At 46.6% G+C, this 27,260-nt stretch overlaps 1 protein-coding gene across 2 annotated transcripts; it reads left to right on the top strand.

Moving 5' to 3' along the window:
- The first annotated feature begins 6 nt into the window (after positions 1 to 6).
- Positions 7 to 27,260, top strand: PXDC1 (PX domain containing 1). Of its 2 annotated transcripts, XM_039869434.1 has the most exons (5): positions 7 to 444; positions 14,331 to 14,422; positions 15,168 to 15,285; positions 22,141 to 22,252; positions 26,020 to 27,260. In XM_039869434.1, exons 1-5 carry the CDS (start codon positions 189 to 191, stop codon positions 26,135 to 26,137), a joined length of 696 nt encoding a protein of 231 aa, XP_039725368.1. In that variant the 5' UTR covers positions 7 to 188; the 3' UTR covers positions 26,138 to 27,260. The 2 variants fall into 2 exon arrangements, with proteins under 2 accessions (XP_039725368.1, XP_039725367.1); XM_039869433.1 differs by lacking the exon at positions 22,141 to 22,252.

Here is a 27,260-nt window from a genome sequence, read left to right on the forward strand (position 1 = left end):
AGACTCTCGCTGCGCAGTTTCGGGAGTGCGCTGAGGCGGGGGGCGGATCCGGGACGGACCTCCGACGGACCCCGCTCCCAGGCTGACACCAGGCAGACCCCGACCCGGGCCGGCGCGGACGCGCCTTCTGCCGGCGGGCGGCGGGGGCCGAGGGCGCCCCGGCGGCGGGGGCATGCGCGGCCCGCGGCATGGCCTCGGCGGTGTTTGAGGGCACCTCGCTCGTGAACATGTTCGTGCGTGGCTGCTGGGTGAACGGCATCCGCAGGCTCATCGTCAGCCGGCGCGGGGACGAGGAGGAGTTCTTCGAGATCCGCACCGAGTGGTCGGACCGCAGCGTGCTTTACCTGCACCGCAGCTTCGCCGACCTGGGCCGCCTGTGGCAGCGCCTCCGCGACGCCTTCCCTGAGGACCGGCCCGAGCTGGCGCGCGCGCCGCTGCGCCAAGGTGCGGGGGCCGCCTTGGATGGGGGTGTTGGAGTAAACGTGATTGCGGGGTCGTTTTAAAGTGCAGTTAAGGGAGGAGGGAAAGGCAGAGGGAAGTTACTTAAACCGATATTGCGGCTTTTCCCTTCGTCACCGGCTGTGGACAAGGGACACTTCGACCTTCCGCCCTCAAATGAAGGGCGCCCTGGGCGCCTGTGGTCAGAGGCCGGGGAGTCGGCCTATGGAGCCCCGAGGCATTCCCAGCCGAGCTCAGCAGTTGGGCTGCCCTGACCGTCTCCGAGGGCGAGTCACCGACCAGTACCAGTGCAGCGGCCAATGTCGGGGTGGGTCCCAGGACACTCAGCCTCAGCCCGTGCTCCGGAGTGGCGGCCGCCTCCCTCCTCACCCTAGGGAGGGTTGACTGCAACCCTCTGGCTCGCCCTGACAGGAGTAGTAGGGGGCTAGAGAAACGTTTATGACGAGTTGACGACAGTGTCCAGTTGGGGTTCACGTCCTGTCTGGCAGCCACCCCTCAGAGTTCTCCCCTGGGTAGGGCCGCGCCTTTTCTCTAGTGACAGAGGAGCCTGAGTGCGAGGTGCCACGCAGCCTTCTGTCACTGCTTGGGAGGGGCCGCCCCATGGGCAGCTGCAGGGGAAAACTTCATTTTCCACCCCAGGGGTGGATCCACATTCGGGTTTGATTAACTGCGGTGGCCTCCTTCCCGGCCTTGTGACTCGTCCTAATTTGTGGGGACTCGCGTTTTCAGAGAACTGCTGTGGCTTCCTATTTTCTACTGCCTGGCTGACGCCCACCCCAGGACTGCCCTTTGGGGGCCAAGTAGAGAGGAGGTTGGAAGAGGGAAGAAAGTGCAGGAGAGGCTAAAGTTGAGATGAGAAGAAATGCTGCGGGAGAGAGAAGGGGCCAGGGAAGTCTGTAGGGCTTCTGTGAAATCCCCCTCCCCTTGTTCTCACTGTGTGATCACCTGCAGCTTGGTGACATATCGCCCAGAAGCCTTCCTTTCTGTTCTCTAAGCAGAGACCTGGTGGCCCCTTTGGGGGCATTTACTGAAGTTCACTGTGAGCTAGATAGAACAAGTCTCCTTAGCTGCAGGTCTGCCTGAGGTCTTAACCTCTACCTACGCCTGGTGATAGCCCCCCACCCTAGACTGTGAATTATATGGATCATTAGCTCAGTTCCCATGACACATCCTCTGGCAGACACATCGTTTGGAAAGGTTCCCAAAGCCAGCAAATTTGAAAGCCCCAAGTGAGACAGCCTGCCTTTCAGGCTTCTCTTTGCTTCCCAGATTCTCACATCTGTAGCCATTCTGGATATAAGTTTAGTATTATTTCAAGCATGGCAGCAGTGTTCTTTGGATTTGCTATCTGGATGTATATGTTATTATATTTTTTTAATTTGGCAAGTGAATGCCCAAGTCAAGAAAGCTTAATTGAAAGAACAGCAGTTTATTCAATGACTTACATCCTTTCTAAAACAAGGCGGGCCATAAACAAATTGGAGCCCTTAGGGGCTACAAACAAATTGGAGGCCCTTAGAGCTGCCAGAGCCCTGCCTTCCCCTCTGCCCTCCAGGTCTCACTCTGGTTAGGTGGTTCAGCTCAGCTGTTACCCCCGGTACCCCATTTGGCTCCTCCCCTATAACATAGTACCTATTGCCTACTTTTTGTGTATGTGAGGATTAAAATGCAGAATAGAGTGTCTAGCACCAGTAAGCCCTCTGTTAATGCTCGTTGTTCCCCTCAGTATCAGCTGCTTCTGGTGAGACTTGTAGATGGTGGGTGGGGAGGAAGGGTATGGCTTTAGCCACCTCAAGACTTGGAAGTGAAAAGTATTACCTGGAGCAGAATGGAGGTAATTTTGAGGCACTTGACTCACCTTGCACATGCCCCTGGCTCTGTTGCTTCTGTGCTCATTCGATTCGTGCTAGGTCATTTCTGGGTTTCTGAGCTGTAGACACACAGAGAGTACCTCTGAAGTGTGGACCACCTCAAGTGAAGAAAGGTTTAGGAAGAAGGTGATCACTGGGGAGAAAAGACTCAGAAGGGATATGATAGCTGCTTTCAATTATCTAAAAAGGAGAAAAATTCGAACTGGGTATTAGACATGGTGGTAGTGGTAGGGGCAGCAGGGATGGTGTAAATAAGGACCAGTAGCTGGGTGTAAGGGACTTTATAAATGGCCCACGATGGAACTGTTGGCACCTTTGGCTGGACTGCAAGGGCAGGCTCAGTGCTTCCTGGAGGGGAAATGGAGGCCTGGGACCAGAGGAGGTGTGACCTTAATTCTCCATCTAGACCTTGATTCTCTGCATGGAGGCAGGCTGGTCCTTCCCCACCCCCACTACCTGAGTTTTGTTATACAATCCAAGGAAAGTCCTTTTCCTTTCTCAGGAAAGGAAGATCATTTGCTAGTAAAATACATCACAGTAATGCAAAAGAAGAATCCACCTTATTTCCATGCAGGTTTATTATTTGCATAAAAAGATTGCCTGGATATACAAACAATACAAAAGGCAACGAGATGTGTGTGTTGTATTGGAAATACCAGTTGTTTTTTTTTTCAGTATAATTTCCCATCAGATTTCCTTGGTTTAAATTTATTGAAATATTTATTGTCTGGGTTAGTTTTGTGTTCTCTAGTTTCATTAAAAGTCTTTGTGAGGAAATCTGGATTTCAGAGCTCTTGTTGGCAGCATGCTGGTAGCTCTTGTAAATGTACGATTGAACACCCTCAGAGGGTGTGAAAGCCTTGACCCCTATTTACTTTGAATCTGCATACAGTTGAAGGGATGCAGGGCACTTTCTATTAATCCCTCAAGTATTGTAATGGGGGAGATATTTATTCTGCAGAGGGGAGAGAAGACGATTTTTCTCCCTTCTGCACATACACTGATGTTAGGCTTGGACGACTGTCAGTGGGCCTTGTATGCTGCATGGTGACACATGTGCAGAGATACTTAAACCGCTGCATGGAGTTGAGGCACAGTGCTCACTAGCTTACCTTCCTGGCCTTCTGTTTAGGCGAGTCTAGCCTCAGGACTTGTCCTGCTTCTGTTCTCCATCTTTTCTCCTTGGAATCTTGGTCTCTTGACTTGTCCTCTTCTTCATCTGAGTCTGATGTAGCCACCCGTTTCTTTCTTATGCCCTAACTTGAAGGGACAAAGATGGATACTTCCTGTTGGTTATTAGCTCTGGGTGACCAAGGTGTCCCTTTTCGCTTTTTCCATGCTCCGACACCAGAGATACTGAGTCTGTAATTGAAATCCCCTCTATGCAATACTTAATGTGGTTCAGTGTTTCCTGACCTGAGACCAAGGTCTCCTGCCTATTACATCTCTCACATCTGTCAAGGTTTACATTTTAAAACATAAACATGCAGAATTTCCCCATTGTTTGGGACTCTTAGATTATTTTGATCCTTTTATATAGCGCTTATTTTAGGCCTTTTGAAGTCTGAGCTGACCTGGTCACCACTGCGGCAACAGATTCTAGTTCCAAAGTAGTCAGGTGATCTTTGATTCCTGATTACTGTAGAATTACCATTTTTGTTTTATATTCATTCATTCATTCATTCGTTCATTCATTCAGCAAGTATCTGCTGAATGCCTACCATGTGCCAGGCATCATCCTAGGTGCTAGGGACACAGCAGTGAACAAAATAGACAAAAAGTTTCCCACCCTCATGATTCATATATTATGGGAGAAATCCAATAAAAAACAAGATAAATAAATAAATATGTTAGTGATAAATGTTTAGAAGGAAAAGTGAGCAAGGAAAGGGGCTATAACTTGGGAGGGGAGGGATTAACTTTCAGGTAGGGTAATTGAGAAGGTCTCAAAGGAAGTGAGCTTTGAGTAGAGACCCAAAGGAATGGATGGAGCAATCCAGGTCAATACCTGGGGAGGAAAAAGCATTCCAGGCATGGGCAAGAACACGTGCAAAAGCCCTGAGGCCTGCGCGTGCCTGGTGGCTTTGAGTAGTGAGGAGGCCATTGTGGTTAAGTGGAAAGAAAGACGCGGAGCGTAATAGGAGATCAGGGAGGCAGGGAGTGGGCAGATCATGCTCAGATTTGGGCTTCTATTCAGAAGTGGAGAGTTTTGAGCGAAGGAATGACTTAATCTGACATGCACCCCAGCTGCTGTGCTGAGAAAGACTAGGCAAGGCTGGGAGACTGGAGAGAACTACTGGGGCGTTGTGCCAGGGATAGCAGAGTAGGTGTGGGAAGTGGTCAAGCACTGATATGTCTGGAAGGGAGAGGCACAGCATTGACTGAGAGACCAGATGTCGGGTGTAAAGGAGTATTAGGGCTGACAGCAGAGCTTTAAGCCTGAGAAGTATAATTGTCATTCACTGAGATGGCAAGCCTGCAGGAGATGCTGGTGTAGGGGTCCAGCTTTGGATGCAGTATTTTAGTATTTTCTCCAAATAAGGCCTGCCATGGAGAGCCTGTGTGGTGCAAGTGCACACATCTGTGCTCACCTGTATCACTGAGGACATTAATCTCCCTGAGCTTTTGTAGACTGTCTATTCTTAGATTTGAGACCTGAGAAATGGAAGTTAAGGCATCCAGGCTAATACTGGGAAGGTGTGGACACAGATACGCTCACTAGACTCTCACAGCTCTGATAGCTCTAGCAAGGCATGTACTTTGCTGCCAGGCCCTGAGCCTGGCCACTTATTCTCACAGGGGCAGAAGTGGGGAGAAACTCTGTGCTACCTCTGAACCAGCAGGGGTCCTGACACAGGGGCGAACTGCAGAGCCACCAAGTTTACTTTCTTAGTGAAAGTGGCTGAAAAAAGAGTGGAGGCCACATGGGTCCTGGGCGGCAGATCAGGGACACAAAGCCCAATCCCTGCCCAGCCTGTTGGGTTCTTGGGTGAGCCTGCCCCTCACTTTTGACACAGCCCCCACCCTCATGCATAGCTTCACTTTAGGGTATCCTGCCCCTCCTAACAGGGGCAGTTTTTATTTTTCTGGGGGATTTGGGATATCCTTTCTGATTGACAGACCTATTTTGAATCTCTTCCACATATAGAGCTCCCAGACTGGGTGCTTTTCCCAGGCCCCGAGGGCAGCATGGGCAGCATGCTCTGCCAGGCCAGTCAGGTGCAGGACCATCCATGTAACCTGCTTTCTCTCTCCCCCTTCTGTTTTATCTCTCTTTCTCAAATCTGTACCCTCTTGCTGCCCAGACTTCATTGTGGCTTCCTTGTTCCAGTGCTCCTAGTATTTTTTCCTTTCTCTGTAAGTGGTTACATGGCTGAGTTTGGTTTGTGGTCCTGTGATCGCATCCCATTTCAGATTGTGCCATGGGCCCCAGGTGACCTGAGCTAACCTCTTAGCTAGAGAAGGAGCCAGCCAGAAGTATACACAGGTGGTTCGTTAGTGGGCATCTAGGTCCTGGTACTTTCCACCAAGTTTCAAAGGGGAAACTTGGTTCCGCTTCTAGATCAAACAGCATCATGCACCCACTGGTAGCATCCTGGGCCACCCTCAGGCTGGCCCCCAGGAAAATGGGTTCCCTTTCCTTTTTAAAACAAGTCTAGGGCTCATGTTTCTCTGCTTTCTGTTTTTGTGAACACTTTTCCAAAAGGTGAAAGTTATTTCTGCATTGTGAACAGTCAAGGTAAGGAAAGATTCAAGTGCCAGTTTAAGGTGATTGTGCCACACAAAACTAATAGAAGGTTAGGCATTTGATCGTTTTGCCACTTGTGGATAAAGCTCAGCTTGGAGTTGCATAATGCTCAGGGGATTCGGGAGGCTAAGAAGAAGCTCGTAGTGAATTATGAACCCAATATGCATTTTACCCCTCATGGTACCAGTAACAAATGCCCCAGGCAATGGCCTCCTCTGGGTGGGGCGTCCTAGGAAGTGCTGGACTCTGGGCAGTGGAGACAGTCAATAGGACAATACATCATCGTTATCAGTGAGTGGTTGGCATTCATGTCCCACTGAAATCCCTTTTTTATTGGTATTTTTGTTCACTTTTACTTTCTTGGGTGATGGTAGACATCCACTGGCCACTTTTGGTTGTCACCACTAAAAAAGTTGTCCCCTTATCTCAGGACAGGCCCAAGAAGCTCCCCAGGACCCTTTGATCGGATCTCGTCCTTGGTGGGAGGGCAGCGAGGAAGCAGAGGCAAAGGGTCTGCTCTCCATTCTTTTCTGGTCCAGCTTTGGCCTCCCTGAAATGCAGGTGTCATGTGGGAGCACACACTCACTTGCTGGGATGTTACTCTCCAAACAGACACCTTCAATCCATCCTCCTCCTTACCTCACCCCCTAAACTGAGTCATGACAGTGGATACAACCACAGAGCTCTTTTCCTAACTTACACTGGCAAGTTTTACTTCATGTTTGTTTTAAGAACAAGACACCTTAATCATCCTTTGCTGATATGTAACTTAGAATCAGTGGGGAAAACACGCTGAGCATCAGTTGGACAGAGGGAGGAGGGAAGGAATGAACGTGTAATTAAAACTTTTACAAACTATATCTTTAATCCCACCAGAAACCCGCCCTGTTTGCCTAGTGAGAAAATCGAGACCCCTGCAAGATTAGATGTCCTACCTGTGGACACAAGGTCATGGTGGGAGGGGTTCAGGCAAAGTGGCTGAAAGTACTGGCTTTGGAACCAGAAAGGTGGGGTTTCAGATTCTGGCTCTATCACCTGCCACTTGCCTAGAGACTTCAGGCAACCTGCTTATTCCTTCAAGCCCTGGATTCATGATTGATAAAAAGTCAGCAACGATACCGGCACGGTGGGGTTGTTGTGACATCCACAGAGCACACAGCACCATGCTGGACACATAGCAGTTGGCTTTAGACTTAGGAACATGTGGCCCTGGAGCTTTTGCCCTTTGCTATCTGATACAGTGTGTCTTCAGCGAAAATCATCCAGATGGCGAATGCGGGTACCAGTGCCCTGCCCACTGCTCCTGACAGCACCTTCTCCAGGTGTGGCCCTCTGTCCTTCTGTCCTGGAGAGGCAGGGACAGTGATAGCCCCTGTCTGGGCCAAAGAAAGAACCCGCAAAGGGATCCCCTCCATCATCTCAGTGAGGCCCCTGCAGACCAGGCCTGTGGCTTTGCTGGGCCAGAGACTAAGATTTGGTGCTTGGTGTGGCTCAGGCCCAGGGACTGTGCTCCAGGGAGCAGTTTCACAAGGGACAGATTACTGTGGAATACCCAGGGCTGTTGTGCATATTACCATTTGCTATCTGGGCCTAGTTCTTGTGGCCAGAGACTTCATGGGAAGTCATGGCTGCCCTTTGCCATGGGCAAACCCCTTCACGTGGTTTGTAAGGCGCCGCTTGTCTCAGCCCTCCCCGCCCCTATTTTACCTTCCGGGCTCCTTAGGGCCTCCACATTTCCTGATCCCATGCCCTGTTCTGTTCCCGCTCTTGCTCACCTTCAGGCCTCCTACTCTGAGAAGGTGGGTCTCCTGCTGTGAGATTTCCTATCTTCCCTGGTGACACCCCGCTCACTCTGGCCAATGTTCACCTCACATCCATCCTCCTGGCTAACATGAAAGCACTGGGGAGGCAGGGGTCCTGCCCAGCTTGTTGGCCCCAGTACCTCCCATGCCTGGGAGGGTGGCTGGCATGGAGCAGAAGCACAGGCAGTCTTTGGCAGGAGTGGGTGATAACTGCTTCCTCTTTTGAGAGCCTAGAATGGGGAGGTGTTCCCTAAATACTTCGATATTTTAAGACAGACTGGCTAAGTGAATCAAGTGATAAAATAACATTCACTCAAGGGAGTATCTCACATGTGCAGGAAGAAGCAGAGGAAAAAAGAACATCTCTCAACCCCTTTTCGGGCCCTAGAAAGTGTTTTGTCTCTGCCTCTTCCTTCTCCTCTTCCTACTGTCTCTGCCCTGCTTTTCGTTCTTGGAAAGATGGGAAGGAGAACTTAATCAGCATTCTAAACTCTTACAGTCGGGTGCGAGCATCACTGAGCCAGGGCAGCGATTGCGCAAAGGGTGAACCACCCAGACACCACTTTGAGTGTAGCAGATGGGAGCGAGGGACAGACAGGTTTCTTATCCTTTCATAAATGCTGCATGATACCTTGCAGATGGTAGCACAGGAGATGCAGAGTAGGCCTCAGGTTTCAAGAGAGTTGAGACTTCCATTGGGATGCTTAAATATGCAAAGATTAACCAACTCCATTATGTTCTCTAGCTCATCATGTCTTACTCTCCATTTCTTAAATGTTGGCTACCTATTCAGAAAATAGGTACTTAGGAAATAAGCCTAAAAATATTTCCTAGAAAATGTAAAGTATTTTGTTTTCAAAATTTGTATTACACTCAACCATGAAAGCAACCATGAAGTCAACCATTTTGACACCAGTGACCAGTGCTCCTATGAGAATCTAATGTCTGGTAATCTGAGGTGGCGCTGAGGAGGCGATGCTAGCGCTGGGGAGCGGTTGCAAATACAGATGAAGCTTCACAGGCTTGCTAGCCACTCACCTCCTGCTGTGCCCCCCCCGCAGGCCCGGGACCTTTATGGGTCTGAGGCCCAGGGGTTGGAGACGCCTGCTTCAAAGAATATGTATCTCTCATGTAGATGATGCCGCATTCCTCGCCTCACCCACGTGGTCTGTTGACTGGATGTGAAAGTCCACTTTACAGAAAATTACACTGGGGCTCTATGGTGCAGTCTCCTCTTGTGTTATTTGGGCAATGAACACGCAGTCCTTCATGTACTTTGGAAAGAATAGTCTTCCTTCCAATTAACCCAAGAAGCTGCTTGTCTTTATTTCCAGAATTATAGCAGTAGAAGGCACTCAGGTTAGGTTCAGATCTCCAGGGTCCATTCTTGGAGGAAGCCTGGGACAATTCCCAGAGGTGTTCTGTGCAAACCTGAAAAAGTGAGACTTTGGACTCAGGTTTCTGAGATGAGGAAACTGGTTTGTTTATGTTTGCTCTCACTGATGGATCTTTGTGCTGATATCAGCATGTTCAGTTTGGTTTCTAAGAATAAATCAGGTGTTTGTGTTTGCATAAAGAAGCTAATCCTGAAAGTGACAGAACACGTCTGCATTCTCAATTTTCAAGGCTAAACAAGTTTAGAAGGAAAGGGCACCCTGGCTGCTTTAGGCTGATTTTAGCCCTCAAATGTATATAAAATTGGCACACTGAAATTTATGTATAATTGTGTTATCTTTCAGTTTCAAATTTTTAACTGATTTGGGCTAAATCTGGATAAAAATTTCACATCATAAATTGTGTATAATGAAATCTTAAAAATTGAGGTTACATTAGTGATTATGCTTTTATAAGAAATTGGAAAATTTTCCAGGAACTGTGAAGTCTGCTGAGACATCTTCTTCCTGATGGAAGCTAAATGTGCCTGGTAGAGGATTGTTCCTTCCTGTGTCTTCACTGAGCTAAATCTCATGTTTTCTGTAGAGTGTTATCACTCCCTGCTGGCCATTCCTGGAATGCCAGTCTCGTAACCAAAAGGTTTGAGTTTCTCTGCTCAACTGTGCAAATTCACAACCATTTTCCCACCTGCAGTATTTATTATTATAATCTCAGATAGTAAAACTGAGTTAAACAAGATTTCCATAAAATCCTCATTCCATTGATAATATTTGGAACATGAAATCCAAAATTTTGTATAATACTAAATTATTATATTTAAGCATATTTTGGAAAGTAAAGTTTAAAATTATTTACTGTAAACAATTGATATTTGAAAAAGGCTGTACCAGCCATTAAAAGCCAAATCTATTGGTTCAGAAAGGAAAAATAGGATCAGAATATAACAGATAAGCTAGAAAGCAACCCAAATGCCTATAATTAGTTTGTTTGGGGTAGAAATACTTAGTGGGCTCATAGTTCTTATCTGTTCTTAAAAAATAGTTCAGTGTCCCAAATATGGGTTCTTCTCACAACTTTACCTTTCAGCTCTGTATCATTTTAGAATTTATAATAATTTTGGGTGTTTCCACCAATTGTGAAATTGAGAAACCTGAAGGAAGGAACCCCAGTGAGCATGAAACAATTCGAAATTTAAAAATGAAGATTATTTTATTTCTAAACTGTGGCCCCAGAGAGTAGTTTTGGGATTGTTTGCCTTTTAAAAATATTTTTCTAACACACTTAATGTACCCTTCATTTGATGGGAAATACTTAAAACAATTAAAGTAGGGTTATTTCCTGGGTCCAGGAGAGGACAGAGATGTGAACATTGGAGTTTTAAGAGGACCAGGCTGTTGGAAGCCATTTGGACGGTGGTGACCCCTTCACATCCTCATCTGGGGCTCTGCTAGAACAAGGAAGCCACTATGGGCCAGCCCTGCCAGTCTGTGCTCCTCACCACTGTGTTCCCAGCTCTGGTGGTGGTGACACAGCATCATTTAGCCCAGGTCTGCTGCTGTTAGGTGGGTTTTGGTAAGTTCAACTGAATCCATCACTTCATAAATCCACCTTTAATCAGCTGGGGCCCCTCCTGGTGGATAGACCAGTGCTCGTTGTCATTCACACACATAAATTTTCTCAGAGAAATGAGGACAGCACCTTAAGAAAGCTGATCCAGATTGCCAATGTCACTGTTACCCAGGAAGCCATGATGGGGGAGTAAATGATTTAAAAAAAAAAAAAGTGTCCCCAGCTAAAAGCCCAGAGCTTAAACAAAAATCATTTGTCATTTCTAGCAGAGAGAGATTCCAGCATCTTTTTTTTTTCTCCATTTAAATTTCCTCCGCCTTCCTTTGTTTTGAAGCATGATTCTGTTCCCAAGGAGTACCATTTGACTTCCATTCAGAAACAGAAAGACAGGAAAAAAGAAGCAATGTGGTTCTGCACACTTCCACAAATAAAATCTAATGAGGATGGCCCATGGCTTGGTACACTTAATGCCACCTTGCCCTCTTCAGGCAGCTCTCCTGTGGTGCCCATGACTTGGTGCTGGCTGGCCAGTTGGTTCTGGCTGCTGTCTGGCTGTGTGTGATGTGGAGAAGTGTTAACTAAATTACCACCCCACGAGCAAGATGGAGCACACTCACAGGAGATAAGTAATACTTGACTTTTGTGCTCTCTTAGGCAACTTTATTGAGTCAATAAGCAGCTAGCAGACATTGAATTCCGTGCATGTGTCGGGCCCTGTCCTGGTTGCTGATAAAAGTGAGATGAACCAAAAGTACCTCCTCCCCTCAAGTTTGCAGGGCGGGCTTGGGGAGACTTGTAGGTGAAGGAGCAGTTATAGTGCAGCGTAGTGAATGCTGCAGAGGTCAGGAGAGAGTTCCCTGGGAGCCTAGAGGCACACCAAGTCTCATTCTCTAGTGTGGGGAAGGCTTCACAGAGCAGAGAGCATGTCTGCTCCCTTAAGGGATGGGTGGGATTTTCTCATACAGGAGCCTGGAGGTGGGGTAAGGTCAGCAGGAATGATTCCTCCAGCAGCAGTGCTGCATGAGAGTCAGGGGTTGTGTTTGGATAGAATGAACCTGTTCCTTGGAGGTTGGCGTTAGGGTGTGGGGGAGTCACAGGGCACATGGCCAGTAAGGTGGGCTGGGGTCAGGTCGGGGTAGGTCTGTGCACTGAGTTAAAACACTGATACTGTTTCCAGAGGCCTGACCACATACTTCTTGCCTTTCTCTAGTTCATTCTAGAAAATGAGTTACCAAGAAGATAGGGTTGTCAGATAAAATACAGAACACCACATAAATAACAAATAATTTTTTAGAAGTCTATCCATCCTATTGCATTATTCATTGTTTATCTGCAATTCATCTTTAACTAGGCATCCCGTGATTTAGTTGCTAAATCTGGCCACCTTAAAAGATCAGTATAGAGCAGAATGTATTTACCTGAATCTTACCCCTGAAAGTTATTAACTCAGCCATGGGTTGAACATTACTTACATCTTAGATGTAACAAAACATGTTCCTAATGCATGATACAAGAATTATAAACCTCTATACTGATTTAAGATTATTAAAATGTACTTTACAACCTATAAAATGGGTGTAAATTTGCTGTATGTACTCACCATACAAGAGGCTAACCTTCCTACAAATGTACCACAGAACATAAAATACTATTACTGTCTCATAAACTTGATTGATTTAAAACTCGTATTCTAACTGTAATAAAAGTTGAAATATAATAATAGCTTCGCTTCTCTTGGAATAATGAAGCATTTTGTGGTAATGATTTACATAATTGTCCTCTCTTTCAAAACAGCTTCTCAGAGGATTTTGCACTGGCCCTCTTTCCTTCTGTAGAATTCCCTGTAGCAAGCAGATCAAAGCATTTTGGTGCAGCGTGTGTGTGTATGTGTGTGTGTTTGAAATTCTGTGCAAGGAATTCAGAGTCTGAAGAGGCATCCCGAGAGTCTGGCACTCTGGTATTTTCTTCCTTCTCCTCCCTACTTTCCCCACCATGCAGGGTGGTGGGGTGGTGGTGGCAACCTAGGGAAGAGGAAGAGGAGGTGGCCTGGTCCATTTTTGTGGTGACAGCTTAGGCAGTGTGCTCAAGTATGTGCATGAGCTGTGTGATAGAGGCCTGGGGTTTCCCAGTGGGCAAGCCACTGCCCACCCTGCCACTTCTGGGGCTCCTGTTCCCTGGACAGCTGCTAGCTGGCCATCTGGGCCAGTGTGGCTGAGGAGGGTAGGCAGAAACAAGCAAGGACACCGGTACCCAAAGTGGCCTATGCCTTAGGAAGTCAAGAGAATGACTCCTGGCCTTGACTCCAGCTGACATTTGGAGGATCCCCCTGCTGTAGCCCATGCTTTCAGAAATGCCCTCGCCCTATGTCTGGTGTCTAAGCACCATATGTTCTGGACCTCTTCATTTCAATCATGTAGTTTAGGAAATTAATTTTATCACTTAGGCAGACTCTCAGTCAATGAGTTGCCTTGAAAAATGAACTACTTTTCTTCTATAAAACAAAATGGAACCAGAACTTCTGGAGAACTTAGATTCAGTAACTGATAATAGTTCTGTGATTTCGGTCCCTGTGGTTTGGTCATAGCTCACAGGGACAGTCATCCTAGGTCATAGGAAGTACAGAGAAGAGGCCAGTTTCCTAAGGAATCTAATTCTACCCATCTATAGGAAGCCAGTGTATAGAAACTATAATGGGAAGATTTGTGTTCTGCACTCTGCATGGGGAGACAGAAACATACCCCGAATCTCCGTACTGCAAGCTATAGTATTTTAAAAACAAAATACTGTACTTTTTAACAGCCACTTGAGACTTCTGGTAACTGTAACAAGGATAGACAGATTCCTGAAGAGTGCTATGAGTCATGCCCACTTTGTTTTTCTCTGGGTAGAGGTCTGAATTTTTCCCTTCCAAACCCTGCATTTAAATGACTCGTCTAAATATGGGCTACATTTATATGGGCCCTGTGATCAGGTCATGGTGGCCAGCAAAATGAGTCTTTCCTTTGTGATTTTGGGAGTGGGTGGATCTTGAGCAAACTTCCCTGGCTACAGCTACCACACTGGCAGAGGCTGAGTGGTCCCTGTCTGAGCACCGGCTGAGCGCTGACTGAGTCCAGGGCATTTATGGAGCTGAACCAGACTATCCTGCTCAGAGGGGTCTTGGATAGTCCCCTCATATGCCAATCTGCTCTACTCATTCCACTGTCTCCAGCCTGCCAGACTTCTCCTTTTGAATGGGCAATGTCCACTCCAGTACACATATAAATCATTGACTTTTGAAAGTTAACATGAGACATAGAGCAGGGGTTTCAGGGTAAGGAGGTATGTACATGAGTGAGACTGAGCAGATATTCTCAGACATCTTTGGTGGACGATGACACTGGGGGATGGCATCCTCATCATAGGATGCCTACTGCCTGCATTTAATTTAGAAGTACATTTCCTGGTCTGTTTTTCTGACTTTAGGCATTTCTGTCTCAATTCTAGGACTGGTCGCCATAAAGGATGCTCATGATATAGAGACCAGGCTCAATGAGGTGGAGAAGCTGCTGAAGACCGTCATAAGCATGCCATGTAAAGTAAGTGTCATCAGGGCCAGGCCGGGTGGGAGGCTTCGGCACATCCTGCCAGCTTCTAGATAACCAACCTGCTTGCTCCCAGTGGTTGGAAGTATCAGGCTTGGGGAGGTGGATGGATATAACCGGGGAAAGGGAGACTTCTGTGGGCTCCAGCAGCTCTGTTTTTCTCCCAGAGGGAGAGGTGGAATTGAGGGGCCAAGGAGGTGTTAAGTAGGAAGGGACACGGTCCCTCTACCATGGTGGTGTTCGCTTTCTTGCCTCTGTAGAAACACACTGGTCTTACTGAGGTCATTTGAGAAGAGGGCCTGTGAGAGCCAAAGGGAATGTCAGCATTAACATTGGCAGGTGGCCTTTAAGCGAAGTTTGCAAGCTTTGTGTGCAGTAGTGATTAAGAACTTGGTCTTGAGTCGGGCAGACCGCCTAGGTGTTATAAGCTTCTGTTTCCTCCTCTGTGGATGGGGAGGGAGCGCATGCTCACAGTTTACTGAGAAATGAAGGGGGATGTGTGCAAAAAGCTGGCAGGAACCAAGCACTCAGAAAAACTAGCTATTTCTATTAAGCACATCCTACCTATCCTGGGGCCTTGCATTTTAGCCACCTGGGGCCATAAATAAACAAAACTTCAGTGATCGCCTTTTTGGTGTACTCAGTCCCACGGGCTCTCTGAACAACTCAGGGGCATTAGCATCAGATGGAGCCACCTTGCAGAGGATTAATTTTTAGTAATGAACATATTTCTTCCTAGTATTCTAGGTCAGAAGTCGTGCTCACCTTCTTTGAAAGATCTCCTCTGGATCAGGTGTTAAAAAATGACAATGTACATAAAATTCAACCCAGCTTTCAAAGTCCAGTGAAAATATCAGGTAAGAGCTGCAGGGAAGGCCAGGAGGGAAAGTGCTGCTGTGGACTGTGGAGTTTTCTAGAAATCCTCCCCGTGCATTGCCTGCATGATTGGGCACATCTTCCACCCTTGGGATCCAGAAAGACCGTCCAACAGAATGCTGATAATAGTGGGTGAGAGGCTGTTAACCACAACTTCATGTAAGCTGTTTTTTAAGTTTACATACACTCTCCCTACTTCAAAGGGAGTTATTTAGCATACAAATTGGAACTTACTTAAGAAATAATATAATGATGAAAACATTAACGAGGCAATTTGAAGCAAACTACTGGAATCAACAGTCTAGCTTGCTAAAATAAGATAGTTCGCATAATGTGGCATTAAATTTGGTTCTTGGTTTTAGGGCATCAAAGACCAAAGGGGACACAATTTAGATATCACTAGCATTGATAAATTAACTAAAAATTTAACTAAAGAGGCAAAGTCAGCAGTAGTAAGAGGAAATCATCAGCTGAGCAGAGCTGCTGGTCAGCTCACCTGCGAGTCAGGTAGAAAGGAAAGGGGAGGCTGACTTCACCCCTTTTGGTAGCCTTCTAAGATCTGCATTGTATGTGTCATTAGAACACTATTATTTTTGCAGTACTGTTTTAGTGAAGGCTGCTAAGGAGCATTCTGGAGGGAAAAGAGCTCTGTCCCGGGTGGTCTCTGGTACTGGGCTTCCACAGGCAACAGGCAGTCAACTTGTTTTGGCCTAAAAGATAGCATTTGAGTGAGGTCTTACAGGAGTCTGCTGGGTGGAAAGTGAGGGAAGGCAGATGTAAGAGGAGATGCAGCTCAGCTAAAGGTGAAAGCCTACAGAACATCTCGATCTGTAGAAAGGAGAGAAGAAAGGAGGCTGTATCTAGCACTCCATTTCTGAATGGAGGAGGAAGGAAAGAAGAGGAGGGAAGGAGGAGAAGGACTCAGAAGGGAGCTGATGGAGAAAGAGTCAGGAAATGAGAGGGGATCTGAGCCTAGAGCTGGTTCCTAAGAAGAAATTAGTCATGGCGATGGGGAGACAGAGAAGGACAAATTGGGAAGATGTCATTGGTATAAAAGTGTCCTTGTTGAGTTCTGCACCACAGCAGGGATGAGAATTCTAATTGTGTGCTGGGTGTGGTGGACAGGGTGGGCAAGTTCTGGGGACCTGGAATGGAAAAGGTGCTTCTAGATATGACTGTGTGTGAGCAGAATGGATTTGTCTCTCTGCTGCTTTTGATATCTACCCACAGTAGCTTACTGTGCATTCTAGAAAGAACAGAGGAGTTCAGGAACCCACCTCAGCTGGCACCTAGTATCCAGAATTTCCTTTGTAGGAGAGTGAAAATGGCCGTTATTTATCCTGTTGGATATCTGTGGACCCTAGTCTTATAGGCTCAGAGAGCCCTCTGGGACACTAATTGTCAGTCGTGTTGGATTTTGCATGCTGTCACCTGGAGTGAGGCAAGCATCTGTCCTTTAGTACACAGTGGAAGAGTCTCAAAACTGGTGTCTCTGTTTTACTTTCTTGTTTTGAGCAAATGGGAGAGCAAAGAGCAGCACAATCCTTTCAAGGCCTGTGTTGGTAGCAGGAGCTGGACTGTTGCTTCAGGTTGGGCTCCAGAGTGTGAGAAGGACAGACTCAAGCTGCGGGGAGTTGCCTCTGAGTATCATCTAGAGTGCAACAACCGGAACGTCCCCAGCCCTCTGTCTGGGCTTGGGCTTTATCAGTGACTTGAAGAAATGCATGACTATGTGTATCCTAAAGGGCTGAGAGTAGAGATGAAGTTTAACAGGAGTAACTGTAAAGCCCCATGCTGAGGTTTGAAATAGGTTCTCCATGTCTTTTTGCGAGGACTGAACATGGGCCTCAGTGAGGCCTTGTATCCATGACTAGGGGCACAGCATCCAGGTCTAGGAAGGCACGGATGTTGACGTTCTTATGCCAGCCAAGAATTAAGTTATCTGTGCAGCATGCTCTACCTCTGGGACATAGCAGTGGGTGGAAGTGACTATTGCCAATTTTGGCTCATCATAGAACACTTTGCAACAAATAGGGCTGCCTAACATTGGAGTTTGTAAACATCTATTGCAGGTCTGTCCCCAAAAGCCTCAAGTCAGGGAGCCTGTCTGAGGTGTCCGTGCAGGAGGAGGCAGGCTGGGGGAGCTCCTCTCCCACCCTTGCAGAGCTAAGATTCTCTGACTCCAGGAAGTTTTCTCTTCTTCCTGCTCAAATCCACTGGGCAGCAAGTCTTGGGATCCTCCCTTTGAAACTTTCCAACCTTTCCTTCTTTGCTCCTGGACTAGCTGGACCTCACCGTGTCTGAGCGAATACTTTCCAAGATAAGTTGGTATATAGGCATGCAGGCATGAGGGGATGGTCCCATGGGATGTAAGATGCGCTCTCATTATTCACTGAGTGAGGAAATAAGTACAGTCAGACAACGAACTATGGTAAATTCAAAAATACCTTTTAATGAAACCATTATTGCAGTAGCACCGATGTCTCCTTGAAGAACTAGTCCACACATGGGCAGGCCATGTCATTCAGTCTTGGTCCCATATTTAATGTGTTGCTGGGTCTGGGGATCCCCAGGCTCTGAGCCTCAGGACCTGGAGATCACTGGCACCCCTGAGGACATCCACATATCTCTCTCTGTCAGCCTCACCTTTCCCCAGGATACGCCCTGGCACTGACATCGGTCATCCCAGAACTCTGAGTTCCTGGGCCCTTTAATTTTCTCAAAACCTTAATTAAGCTCACAATAAAGCCTCTCTCCCCTCATCCTTCTAGGCACGTCAGAGTCTGGCTCACTTTAGCTTTCTGATTTCGTCACCGTAGAACCCTCCATTGCAGACCCTTAGCTTCCTCCTACCTTGGCTTTCTGTGTGTTATAGCCGTCTCCTCTCTGTTCACACAAAGCCTGCTTGTCTACTCCTATCCTGCTAAATTCCATTCACTTGTGAAAACGCCTGGACCTGCCATGACTCACTCCAACCCCTCTTCTCCCCACAGATTCTTAATGCCTTCTCATGCCACTAATGTGACATTTAGGGGGTACTGGCCTCCCTGGCTGTCAGAGGCTTCTCTTCACACTCATGACTTGCATCCAGCCTCTGAATGCTCAGCTTCTTCTCTCAAATGTTGAGACTGTGTAGTAGTCATGGGCTCCACTAGGTGGCACCAGGCGCTATTGGTGTGACAACTAAGTGATGTCCTGGACCCACAGCAAGGACAGTCAGGGAGCACTGTGGTCTCTCCGGTGATGGTTTGGGTCAATACAACCTTAAACATTCTTCATCCCATGTTAATCTAAATGCTTATAAAATATAATAAAACTTAAATTTACCTTTTCACAGTGTAGCTGTGTCTGTGCAGCCTTAAAGGAAACGTAAACCTCAGCCTTGATCTGGGGGTTGAACTAATCAAATATCAGTCACAGAAATCGAATTATTCAAGTTTGGGGGGCCTGGAAATGAATTATAATAATTTTTTTATTAACCAGCTATCTGTATAACTTCAGCCTTACTTTTCACTGTACAGGGATAGCCCAGTTAGCCAATTAATAAAAAGGCATTGCCTTAGGTTTTGTTCTGTTGCTGGAGTATGTCGAAAATATAATGAGAGAGAGGACTTGAAAGGGAGGAAAGCTACACTATGAATGCTGTAAGGGTCGAGACTAAATGCTGAAAAAAAAGGAGTATATCAATTAATGAACTGAAGAACTGATGGCATATAGGACATATGAAAATATGGCTGTAGTTAAAAAAAAAAAAAAGGAAAATCACCACTAGGCAAACACCACAGAAGTAATTGTTGCAGAAAAGATCCATTGGTAGATGCTATGATTAGTGGGCAAAAGTTTGAGGAGAAATAGGATTTACAGATTCTCAGTGCATCTCCCCAAAGATATTTCTTAACTACCAAGAGAAAGATAGTGACCTTATTTTGGAGAAAGTGGCAGAAACCTCTTTACCCAAGTGATCCAGGCTGATGTCCCAGGAGTAAGGCCTGTTGACATCACACGCCCTCAGATATGATGTGCAGAGGAGAACACAGCATCACTCTGCATGACTCCTGCCCGGAATGCACCACCTCAGTCAAAGTTCATGAAACATCAGGCGAATTGAAGGACAGTCAATAAAATAACTCATCAGTCCTCTTCAAAAGTGTTGTGGTAATGAGAGGTGAAAATAGACTGAGGCACTAATTGTCAGAGGTCATAGGAAACTAAGACAACAACTTGATGCAACAAGGGATCCTAGATTGGATCTGGAACAGAAAACAAAAAAGGACATCAGTAGAAAAGCCAGTGAAACTCAAGTGAGGAAGATGTTTAGTTAATTTCTTAAATTTGATCATTATACCATAGTTACCTAAAATGTTAGCATTAGAAACTAGTGATGGCTATGTGAGTACTCTTATTGTTTTTACGACTTTTCTGTAATTCTCAAATTAGCTCAAAATAAAACATTTTTAAAAAGAAGAAATGCCAAAGCAGGATTCTACTTCATGTGAAAAAATTGTTAATACAAAAAATCGTAGCTTGAAAATGAACTCTTTCATGGAATTAGTCATATATGTGATTAAAATTATTAAATCAACCAGTGATTTTTGCCGTAGGTACTAAATTGATTTCTAAAAAATTCATATTTTAAGTATATTCGAAGATAGATTTCAGATGCTATAATTTATCTGTAATCATCATATTTCCTTTTCATTTGCACAACACAACAGATATGAAAACATTAACAATAGTAATAACGACCATTTATCGAGCTCCAGACACTTGATAAATTCTTTACAAATACCCTCTCATTTAATCTACACCTGTGCCTTTTGGGATGGATACTGTTGTTCCTGTTTTACTGACGACGAAACCGAGCAAGAAGTAACCTGCTCCCCAGGCATAAGTAGCAGATCTAGAGTTTCCTCAAGGGCCCAGATGGCCTTGCAAAAAATTAAAACACATTTCTGTGCACAAAGGCTTAGCATAGGCAACCAAGGAATGATTTGTTACAGATCTGTTTTCAGAGACTGATAAAGATTCCACTTTGTAGAGCTCCGAATTTCACCTTTAAGAAAGAATAGGAAGCTCCTATACAAGGTATCTCTTTATAACGGTTCAGAAATGTTTTGAGGCACTAACATTTGTTGTCACTTGTAGGGTTCCCCCCACCAAATTCCCTTGGTAAAAGGTTGGGAGAAAGGGGCTGGGAACTGTCTGACGACTGTACTGAGGTCATTTTGAGGTTTTATATGCTTCAAGACAGATTTGAATCAGAGTTAAAGCAATAAAGAAAATGGTTCCTTTATTATTATTATTATTATTATTATTATTTATTACTGCTGCCATATGTCTAAAATTGAAAGATGAAAGAAACTTAATCTTTCTTGTTAAGATTTACTCATCTTCAGAGTCACTCAGACTTTGGTAAACATCTTTTTACTCTTCTTGCACCTAGAAATGTAGTTGACCCTAGCGGTTCCAAGCACCGACTTTTCATTAGCTTTCGGTGCTTTTTCTGACGACTTGCAGGCTGTCCATGCTGGTTCTAGAACAGGGAAAGCAGGTGGGCTCCAGGAGGGCAGGGAGCTGTGCTGATGTCACTTGGAGTGTGACTAACTGAGCTGGTGTTGCAGAAAACCAGTGAAACAAGAGCTGTCATTTCTCCAGAAAGTCAAGTGGAAATTTTAGCAATTACCTGGCAGATATGATTGATGAATAGTCATTTAAATCCTGTGGGAGTGAGCAGGAAATCTTCTATTTTTCTTCCTTCATTTTTGTATATTTTCCTTAATACTCTTCATATGGAGAGAAATTCAGAGAACTGAGAACCAAATACCTATAAAGATTAAAAATAAACGTGGAGTTACAATTTCACTTATAAAAAAAAACAAATCTATATATGGGAATAAAATAATCTAAATTATGGCGAGATGTAAGGAAAAAAATAAAACGATCTCTCAATCAATAGCATCAGATACCCAATGAGATTGGGCAATAGGCGTGTTCTTATTGTCTGTGCCATGCCAGGAAAGAGGAAGGGCTATTTTGAGCTACATGTTTCCTTGTATTAGGCCCTAAATGGGAAGATGACTGAGTCTCAAGATTGTGTAGCTCATTGTTGGGCTGAGGTGCAGTGTCCAAGCTCCAGCCTGTACTATTTCAGCTGCCACACCCTCAGGCATCCCCATTCCTACCTCTTCTAGCACATGACAAATACCAGACCTGCGTCCTCAAAAAGCTAACACCATACAGCCAATATAGACATGTGAAGATGTTTTCTTTGCTGGCCTTTTTAAATTGTCAAAATTTTACTTGTTGAAAAAAAAATCAATTTATATACAGAATTATATAAAGTAAAAAAACGAAGTCACCCATTTGTTTTAAAATGCACGCTGATCTCATTTGATCCTCGTGGCACCCCAGGGTGGTAGATGATGTTATCCTACCTCAGACACAGGTGATTGCTTAGAAAGATCAGGAAACCTATATGAAGACCTCCAGCAGTGTGCGATGGACCTGAAAGAGCAAGCTCAGTGTTCTTTCTGCCCCGGCTTTAAACCCACGAGGAAGGACATATGGGGAGGGTACTCAGACAACCAGCCTCTCTCTGGGAGTGAGAGATGGCTCTCCACTTGCTTAGGGTCAGCAGGTGTGGCTCCTGTGGAGGTTGGTGTCAGTCTCTGAATCTGTGTGGCGGAGCTCCAGAATGGGCTGCTGGGGCACAGAGTATTCTCTTAATGGGTCAGGGAGATGGCAGTAGGTGGAGGGGGAAGTATGGAGATTGGTATACGTTCCAAACTTCAAAACCTGACCCTTCCTGAATGTTTACCTTATTGCTTTATTTTCAGAAATCATGAGGTCCAATGGATTTTGTCTAGCAAATACAGAAACTATTGTTATTGACCACAGTATACCAAACGGAAAAGAGCAACACCTGGGTGTGGATTCACCAGAACATTTGTAAGTCCACTGATTTGAATTTAGTTTTACAGATGGGATCTCTGAGCTGTTGGCTAGTGCCAGAGGCTGGGGTTCACTGCCATACAGAGCTCCATAGGCAGGAAGTAGATGTGGCCAGAAATGCCGAGCCATGCTGCCTATATTTGAACATTTATTTAAAGAGTTTGCCTTTTCTAGAGAACAGTGAGACCTTGATTCACAAACCTTGTGGGAACAGAGTTCCTTTGCTCAAGTGGCTGGCTGTGAGGGACCATCAGGGAGAAGTTGCCAGGCTTCAGTTCAGGGTTTGGTCCATGTTGGGCCCTGAGAGGGTACCGGGGCCACAAGTCTCGCTCATAAGGCCTGGCCTCCTGGGATGGGGAGAAGTGTCATCTGCATATTGGCCTCACTTCGTAGGGCTGGAGGTTCTCCAGATTCCTAGGTGGCTGGGGCCTGGCCCAGTGGGCCCAGTCTGAAGGGAGCGAGCCTGTGTCTGATTAGCAAAGGTGGGGCAGCCAAACACACCACTTCTTCCTTCTCCTTTCTTCTGGTAACAACTTTGACCATGGCAAGTGCTCTAGGAAAGCACAGCCACCTCTATCCTTGGTATGCTTCCGGCCATCTCCTTGGGAATTATGGGGCAGCAGTTTGACAGGGCATCACAACTTGGCTTCTGTTGACTGTCAAGGTCAAGCCCAGGGCTCTTATTGATTTTGTGAGTGTCCAGAAGTTATTTAACCTCTCCCAGCTTCTCTTAACCATCGGGACCCTTATGATCTCACAAGGTCAGGTGTTGTGAAGACCTCAGAGACGGAGTTTGAAATGCCTGGCTCAGGAGCTCCCAGAGGTAGCTCTGCATGCACAGTCTCCCTGTGGGCACACGAGAAGCACAATCCATGGGTGGAGGGGCCTCTTGGTGTCCCAGATCCTGGCCCATCCACTCAGCCAAAAATAAAAATGGGCTAGGACAGACTCACACACACACCTGGGTCCTAGCTCTGGCTCCACAATGTTCCTGGAGCAACCTTTTCTATCTCTAGAGGCCTTCTGCACCCTGGCATGAAGCCAGATTTTAGAAGTAAGTTCAGCTGTGAAGAGTTTTGCTGAGGAGAAGCACAGAGAGAAAGCAAGAGTGGTAACATGACTTTCCCAGCTATCTCGGATCTTCGAGTGGACGGGGTTGACACAGCCTCAGTGTATGGCCACCTGTTCCAGGACACCTGGCCAGCAAGGAGAGAGAGCAAGGGAAACCTGTTATCCTAGGAAAGCTCAACAAGGAAATGTCCGTCCCCAAGCAGCTCAGGGGAGCCCTTAGAGGGAATTTCTGCCTGGAGCTTGCCAGGTACCTAATCTAGGGCAGCACAGCTAAGTTGATGGTCTGCTGCTGTCTGTCTCTTGGGAGTGGTCTGTTTTCACACTGCACAGGGCTGTCAGGCAGGTGGTGTGTCTGGGGATGGGAGGTCACGAAGAGATGGCATTCGAGTAACTGGAGGCTTTACCTCCTGGCTACAGCTGTTGTCAGTGGTGCTTCAGGACGATCATTTGGCCCCAGGGCTGTGAATTCAATGCTGTCCAGCCTGCTCATTAGGACTTGTGCCATGGAGCCAAGTAGGTAGCTCCCACCTGTCCCCTGGGGAGAGCAGGTATCAGTACCCAGGACCAGAGACCCCACTGCACTCAGGAATGAGTGTGTGTGCCTGATGGAGATTTGAGTCAGCAGGACAGCTGAGCCTCTGCTGGAGCGGTTGCCAGACTTCTAGAAAATTCTCCCCCAGACTGGGATGGCCCTCATCTGTCCTCAGGTTAGGAGCCCAGGTGTTTGCCAGGCCTGCCCAGGGCTGAGGTGATGCATTCATCCCAGTTCTCCTTCCCTCAGGGTCATCTGACATGAGGGCAAGAAGTGAAAGGAGGGTAGGAAGCTGAGCAGGGCTGCATCTTGGCCTTCGCTGTGGTGACCTTGTCTCTCTCCTGGCTTGAGCATTTCCCTGTACCCAAGAGTTCCCTTTTGGTTAATTGCAATGCTGATTTGAAGGAAGAGATATACCATCTTATAATAAAGCTTGAGAGGTGGCCATGCCTTTGTGAGACACGCTGCCTCACAGGCCACACTCACTTTTCTGCTAAACTCCATCTCTTTCTCTTTGCGAGCAGCCTGCACTCCCAGGCAGGGCATGAGGAGGAGGAGGAGCTGGGCCCTAAGTCCTTCTCCTGCATCTCTGTACACCCCTTACTATGAAGTTGAAGAAAAACCCAGCTCTGTGGCTGCCCTTCGAGCCCCATGTTTGAAGCTAGCATGATTCTGCATTATGTACTCTTTTTTATTTTTATTTTTTCGGTAACAGCAGCAGTGGCTTGAATGCATTGTGTGCTCTTGATGCAAAGGTAGGGCCCACATCTCTGCAACAGTTTAGCTCCCCAGCCAGTGTAACCAAGTCAGACACTCATTATTGTGTAGTTTGGTCAGTTTGTGTTCTTCCCAGTCTTCCAAAGTTTTCCAGGTATAGTTGAGCTTCTATAAGGGTCTACTAGTTAGTGACGCCTTCAAGCGCTAGGAACCAATGCAGAGACAGGGTGTGCACTGTGGCTCATCCTTCCCACTTTCCTGTGAGAGCCAGGAAAGAGCTGCCCCACCCTCCTCTGCCAGGTCCTATCGTGCTTAGACTGATTCTTAGTTGAGGAAAATGTTTCTGAAAAAGCATAAGCAGCATCTCAGTATTCTTTCTTGGGGAGAATATATTTCCTGTACAATCATTTTTTAAAGATTAGAGTCTTATTGTTTTTCTGGTTTAGGAAGCCATGTCTGGATTAGACAAGGAGAGAAAATGGTTTCAATTCATAGGGGAATCAGTATGAAGAAGCTATTTATGTCATCTCACATTTGGGATACATGTACCTCCTCTCCCCTCAAATGAAGGCTTCCCTTGAGAGCAACAGTCCTCAACCTTTTTGGTACCAGGGACCGGTGCTTCTATGAGAATCGAATGCCTGATGATCTGAGGTGGAGCTGAGGCGGTGATGCCAGCACTGGGGAGCAGCTGCAAACACAGATGAAATTTTGCTGGCTCACCCCCTGCTCACCTCCTGCTGTGCGGCCTGGTTCCTAACAGGCCACAGACTGGTACTAGGCTGTGGCCCCGGTGTTGAGGATCCCTGCTCTAAAGGGAGCCCTCCCTCTGCTGATGTCACCACCCTCACCCAGCACCTCTGTGGGCTCCTCCTGCTTCCCAGTCTCCTTCTTCATGTGTGCATGTGACCCGAGGTTACAGTTAAATTGTGAGCCTGTGACCACGATGGCTTTTATCACTCATCATTGCTGTTATCTGCAGGGCCTTGCACATGGTAGGCTCCTGTTCCCAAAGACAGGCCACCTGTTCTGTTCACTGCCGTGTTCCCAGAGCTTGATAGAGAATAGTCTCTAAATGGAGAAAAATCATTACTCTGTGAATGAATGAATGAATGAATGCCTCAATAACTATTGGCTAATAAATATAGGTAGCAGTCTCTAAGGCAGTAAAAACCAGAGCCGTAACAGTCTTTAAAATAGGCTCTATTTAACCTAACTAATTTGTAACCATGGTTTTGTCCACATTTCCTCAACGTGCATTGAAAAGGCTATGCCCACTGGTCCGATGACCTGTGCACTAAGAGCATCGTGGAAAGCCCTCCGTACTTTTTGACATTGATTCCTAAGTGCCCCGCTGCAAGCGACCTTCTGCCCTTTCTCCATTTCTTCGGGGCGGGGGGCAGTGAGCCAGCCTAACCCCTTACTTCTGTCCTTCCCATTTCAGATTTGAGAATGGTGGTGAGTTTACCTCAGAGCTGGAGGATGGCGAGGACCCAGCAGCTTATGTCACCAACCTGTCTTATTACCACCTGGTCCCCTTCGAGACAGACATTTTGGACTGAGTCTCCTTTGGATCCCCTCCTCCCTCAGCACTTGACTGCTGGTTCTGCTGGTGTCCACTGCACAAGCTTCAAGCCGGGGATAGGCCATGCCCGCGGTGACCAGGCATGGCTGCCACGCCCCACCCAGCAGCCTTCACCAGTGAGGCCTGGTGTCCTGTGAGTGAGGCATCCAGGGTTTCCTGGGTTAAGGCTGACCCCAGGGTCTCCAACAACCAGAAGTCAGATTTTGATTGCCCTGTGGAGCCTGCCGCTGCTGCTGAGGGGTCTTCTCTCTCCATTCCGTACTGCCAGCCTGTTTCTGCATTCCTAGGGCTCGCTCCCCACCTGTGTGTGGAGGAGCCACAAGTGCCTGCAAGACATTGATATACAAGGGCAGGACATCCATATGCAAGGGCAAGACATCCAGGGCTTTGCTGGGTTCTTCCTCTGCTGTTACTGCTTCCTGGAAAGGAAATCTTCCTCTTGGTACAGTGGCTAAGGGCCACCCGGCCCTCTTTACCCTCACCACCCCTCACATGACAAGCGCACAAAACAATCCGTGTGAGATTTTATTGAGTTGCCAAGTTCTGGACAACATAGGCATGGTATGTTAAGTAATCAGGATTTCCCTGGGAACCAGGATGTGCGGCTTTCATTTCTGTTTTTCATCTTCTATCAGGAAACTGTGGCTTTGTGTCAGCAAAGGGGCTGTTTACAGAAGTTCAGTTGTGAATAGGAACAGGCACAGGGGAAATCATTGACAGTCAGGTGCCTGTATGAGTTGGGACTGGGTTAATGATTCTCCCCAAGAAGAAAAGAAATCCTGCCTGCCCTGCCAGCATCTCTTCAGGGTGACAGTGCTTTAACCACCCTGGGCATCTGAGGTTCACCTCTCCTGCTGTTTACCCAGCTCTCGTTGTTGTAATTGCCATATTAACATGAAAGGGTGGGAATGAGAGGAAAGCAGTGAGTCTCCCCATCTCCCTTTGCTCTTGGGGAGGGGCTGGGTTCTTCGTGCTTATCTCACAGTGTCTACTAATGACCAACATTTGCTAATGTAAATAATAGTAAATTATTGAGAATCCTAATTCTTTTACAGTCTGTTTTTTAATCTATTTTAATTAAACAAAATATATTATTCTAC

This window comes from Pteropus medius, unplaced genomic scaffold (genome assembly GCF_902729225.1).
Source record: "Pteropus medius unplaced genomic scaffold, Ma_sr-lr_union100, whole genome shotgun sequence".
NCBI classification, from domain to species: domain Eukaryota; kingdom Metazoa; phylum Chordata; class Mammalia; order Chiroptera; family Pteropodidae; genus Pteropus; species Pteropus medius.

Coding starts and splice junctions, on each gene's coding strand:
- PXDC1 (XM_039869433.1), top strand. CDS start 189: ATGGCCTCGGCGGTGTTTGAGGGCACCTCGCTCGTGAACATGTTCGTG. Junction 445..14,330: donor GCGCGCGCCGCTGCGCCAAG/GTGCGGGGGCCG, acceptor TCTCAATTCTAG/GACTGGTCGCCATAAAGGAT. Junction 15,286..26,019: donor AAGTCCAGTGAAAATATCAG/GTAAGAGCTGCA, acceptor TTCCCATTTCAG/ATTTGAGAATGGTGGTGAGT.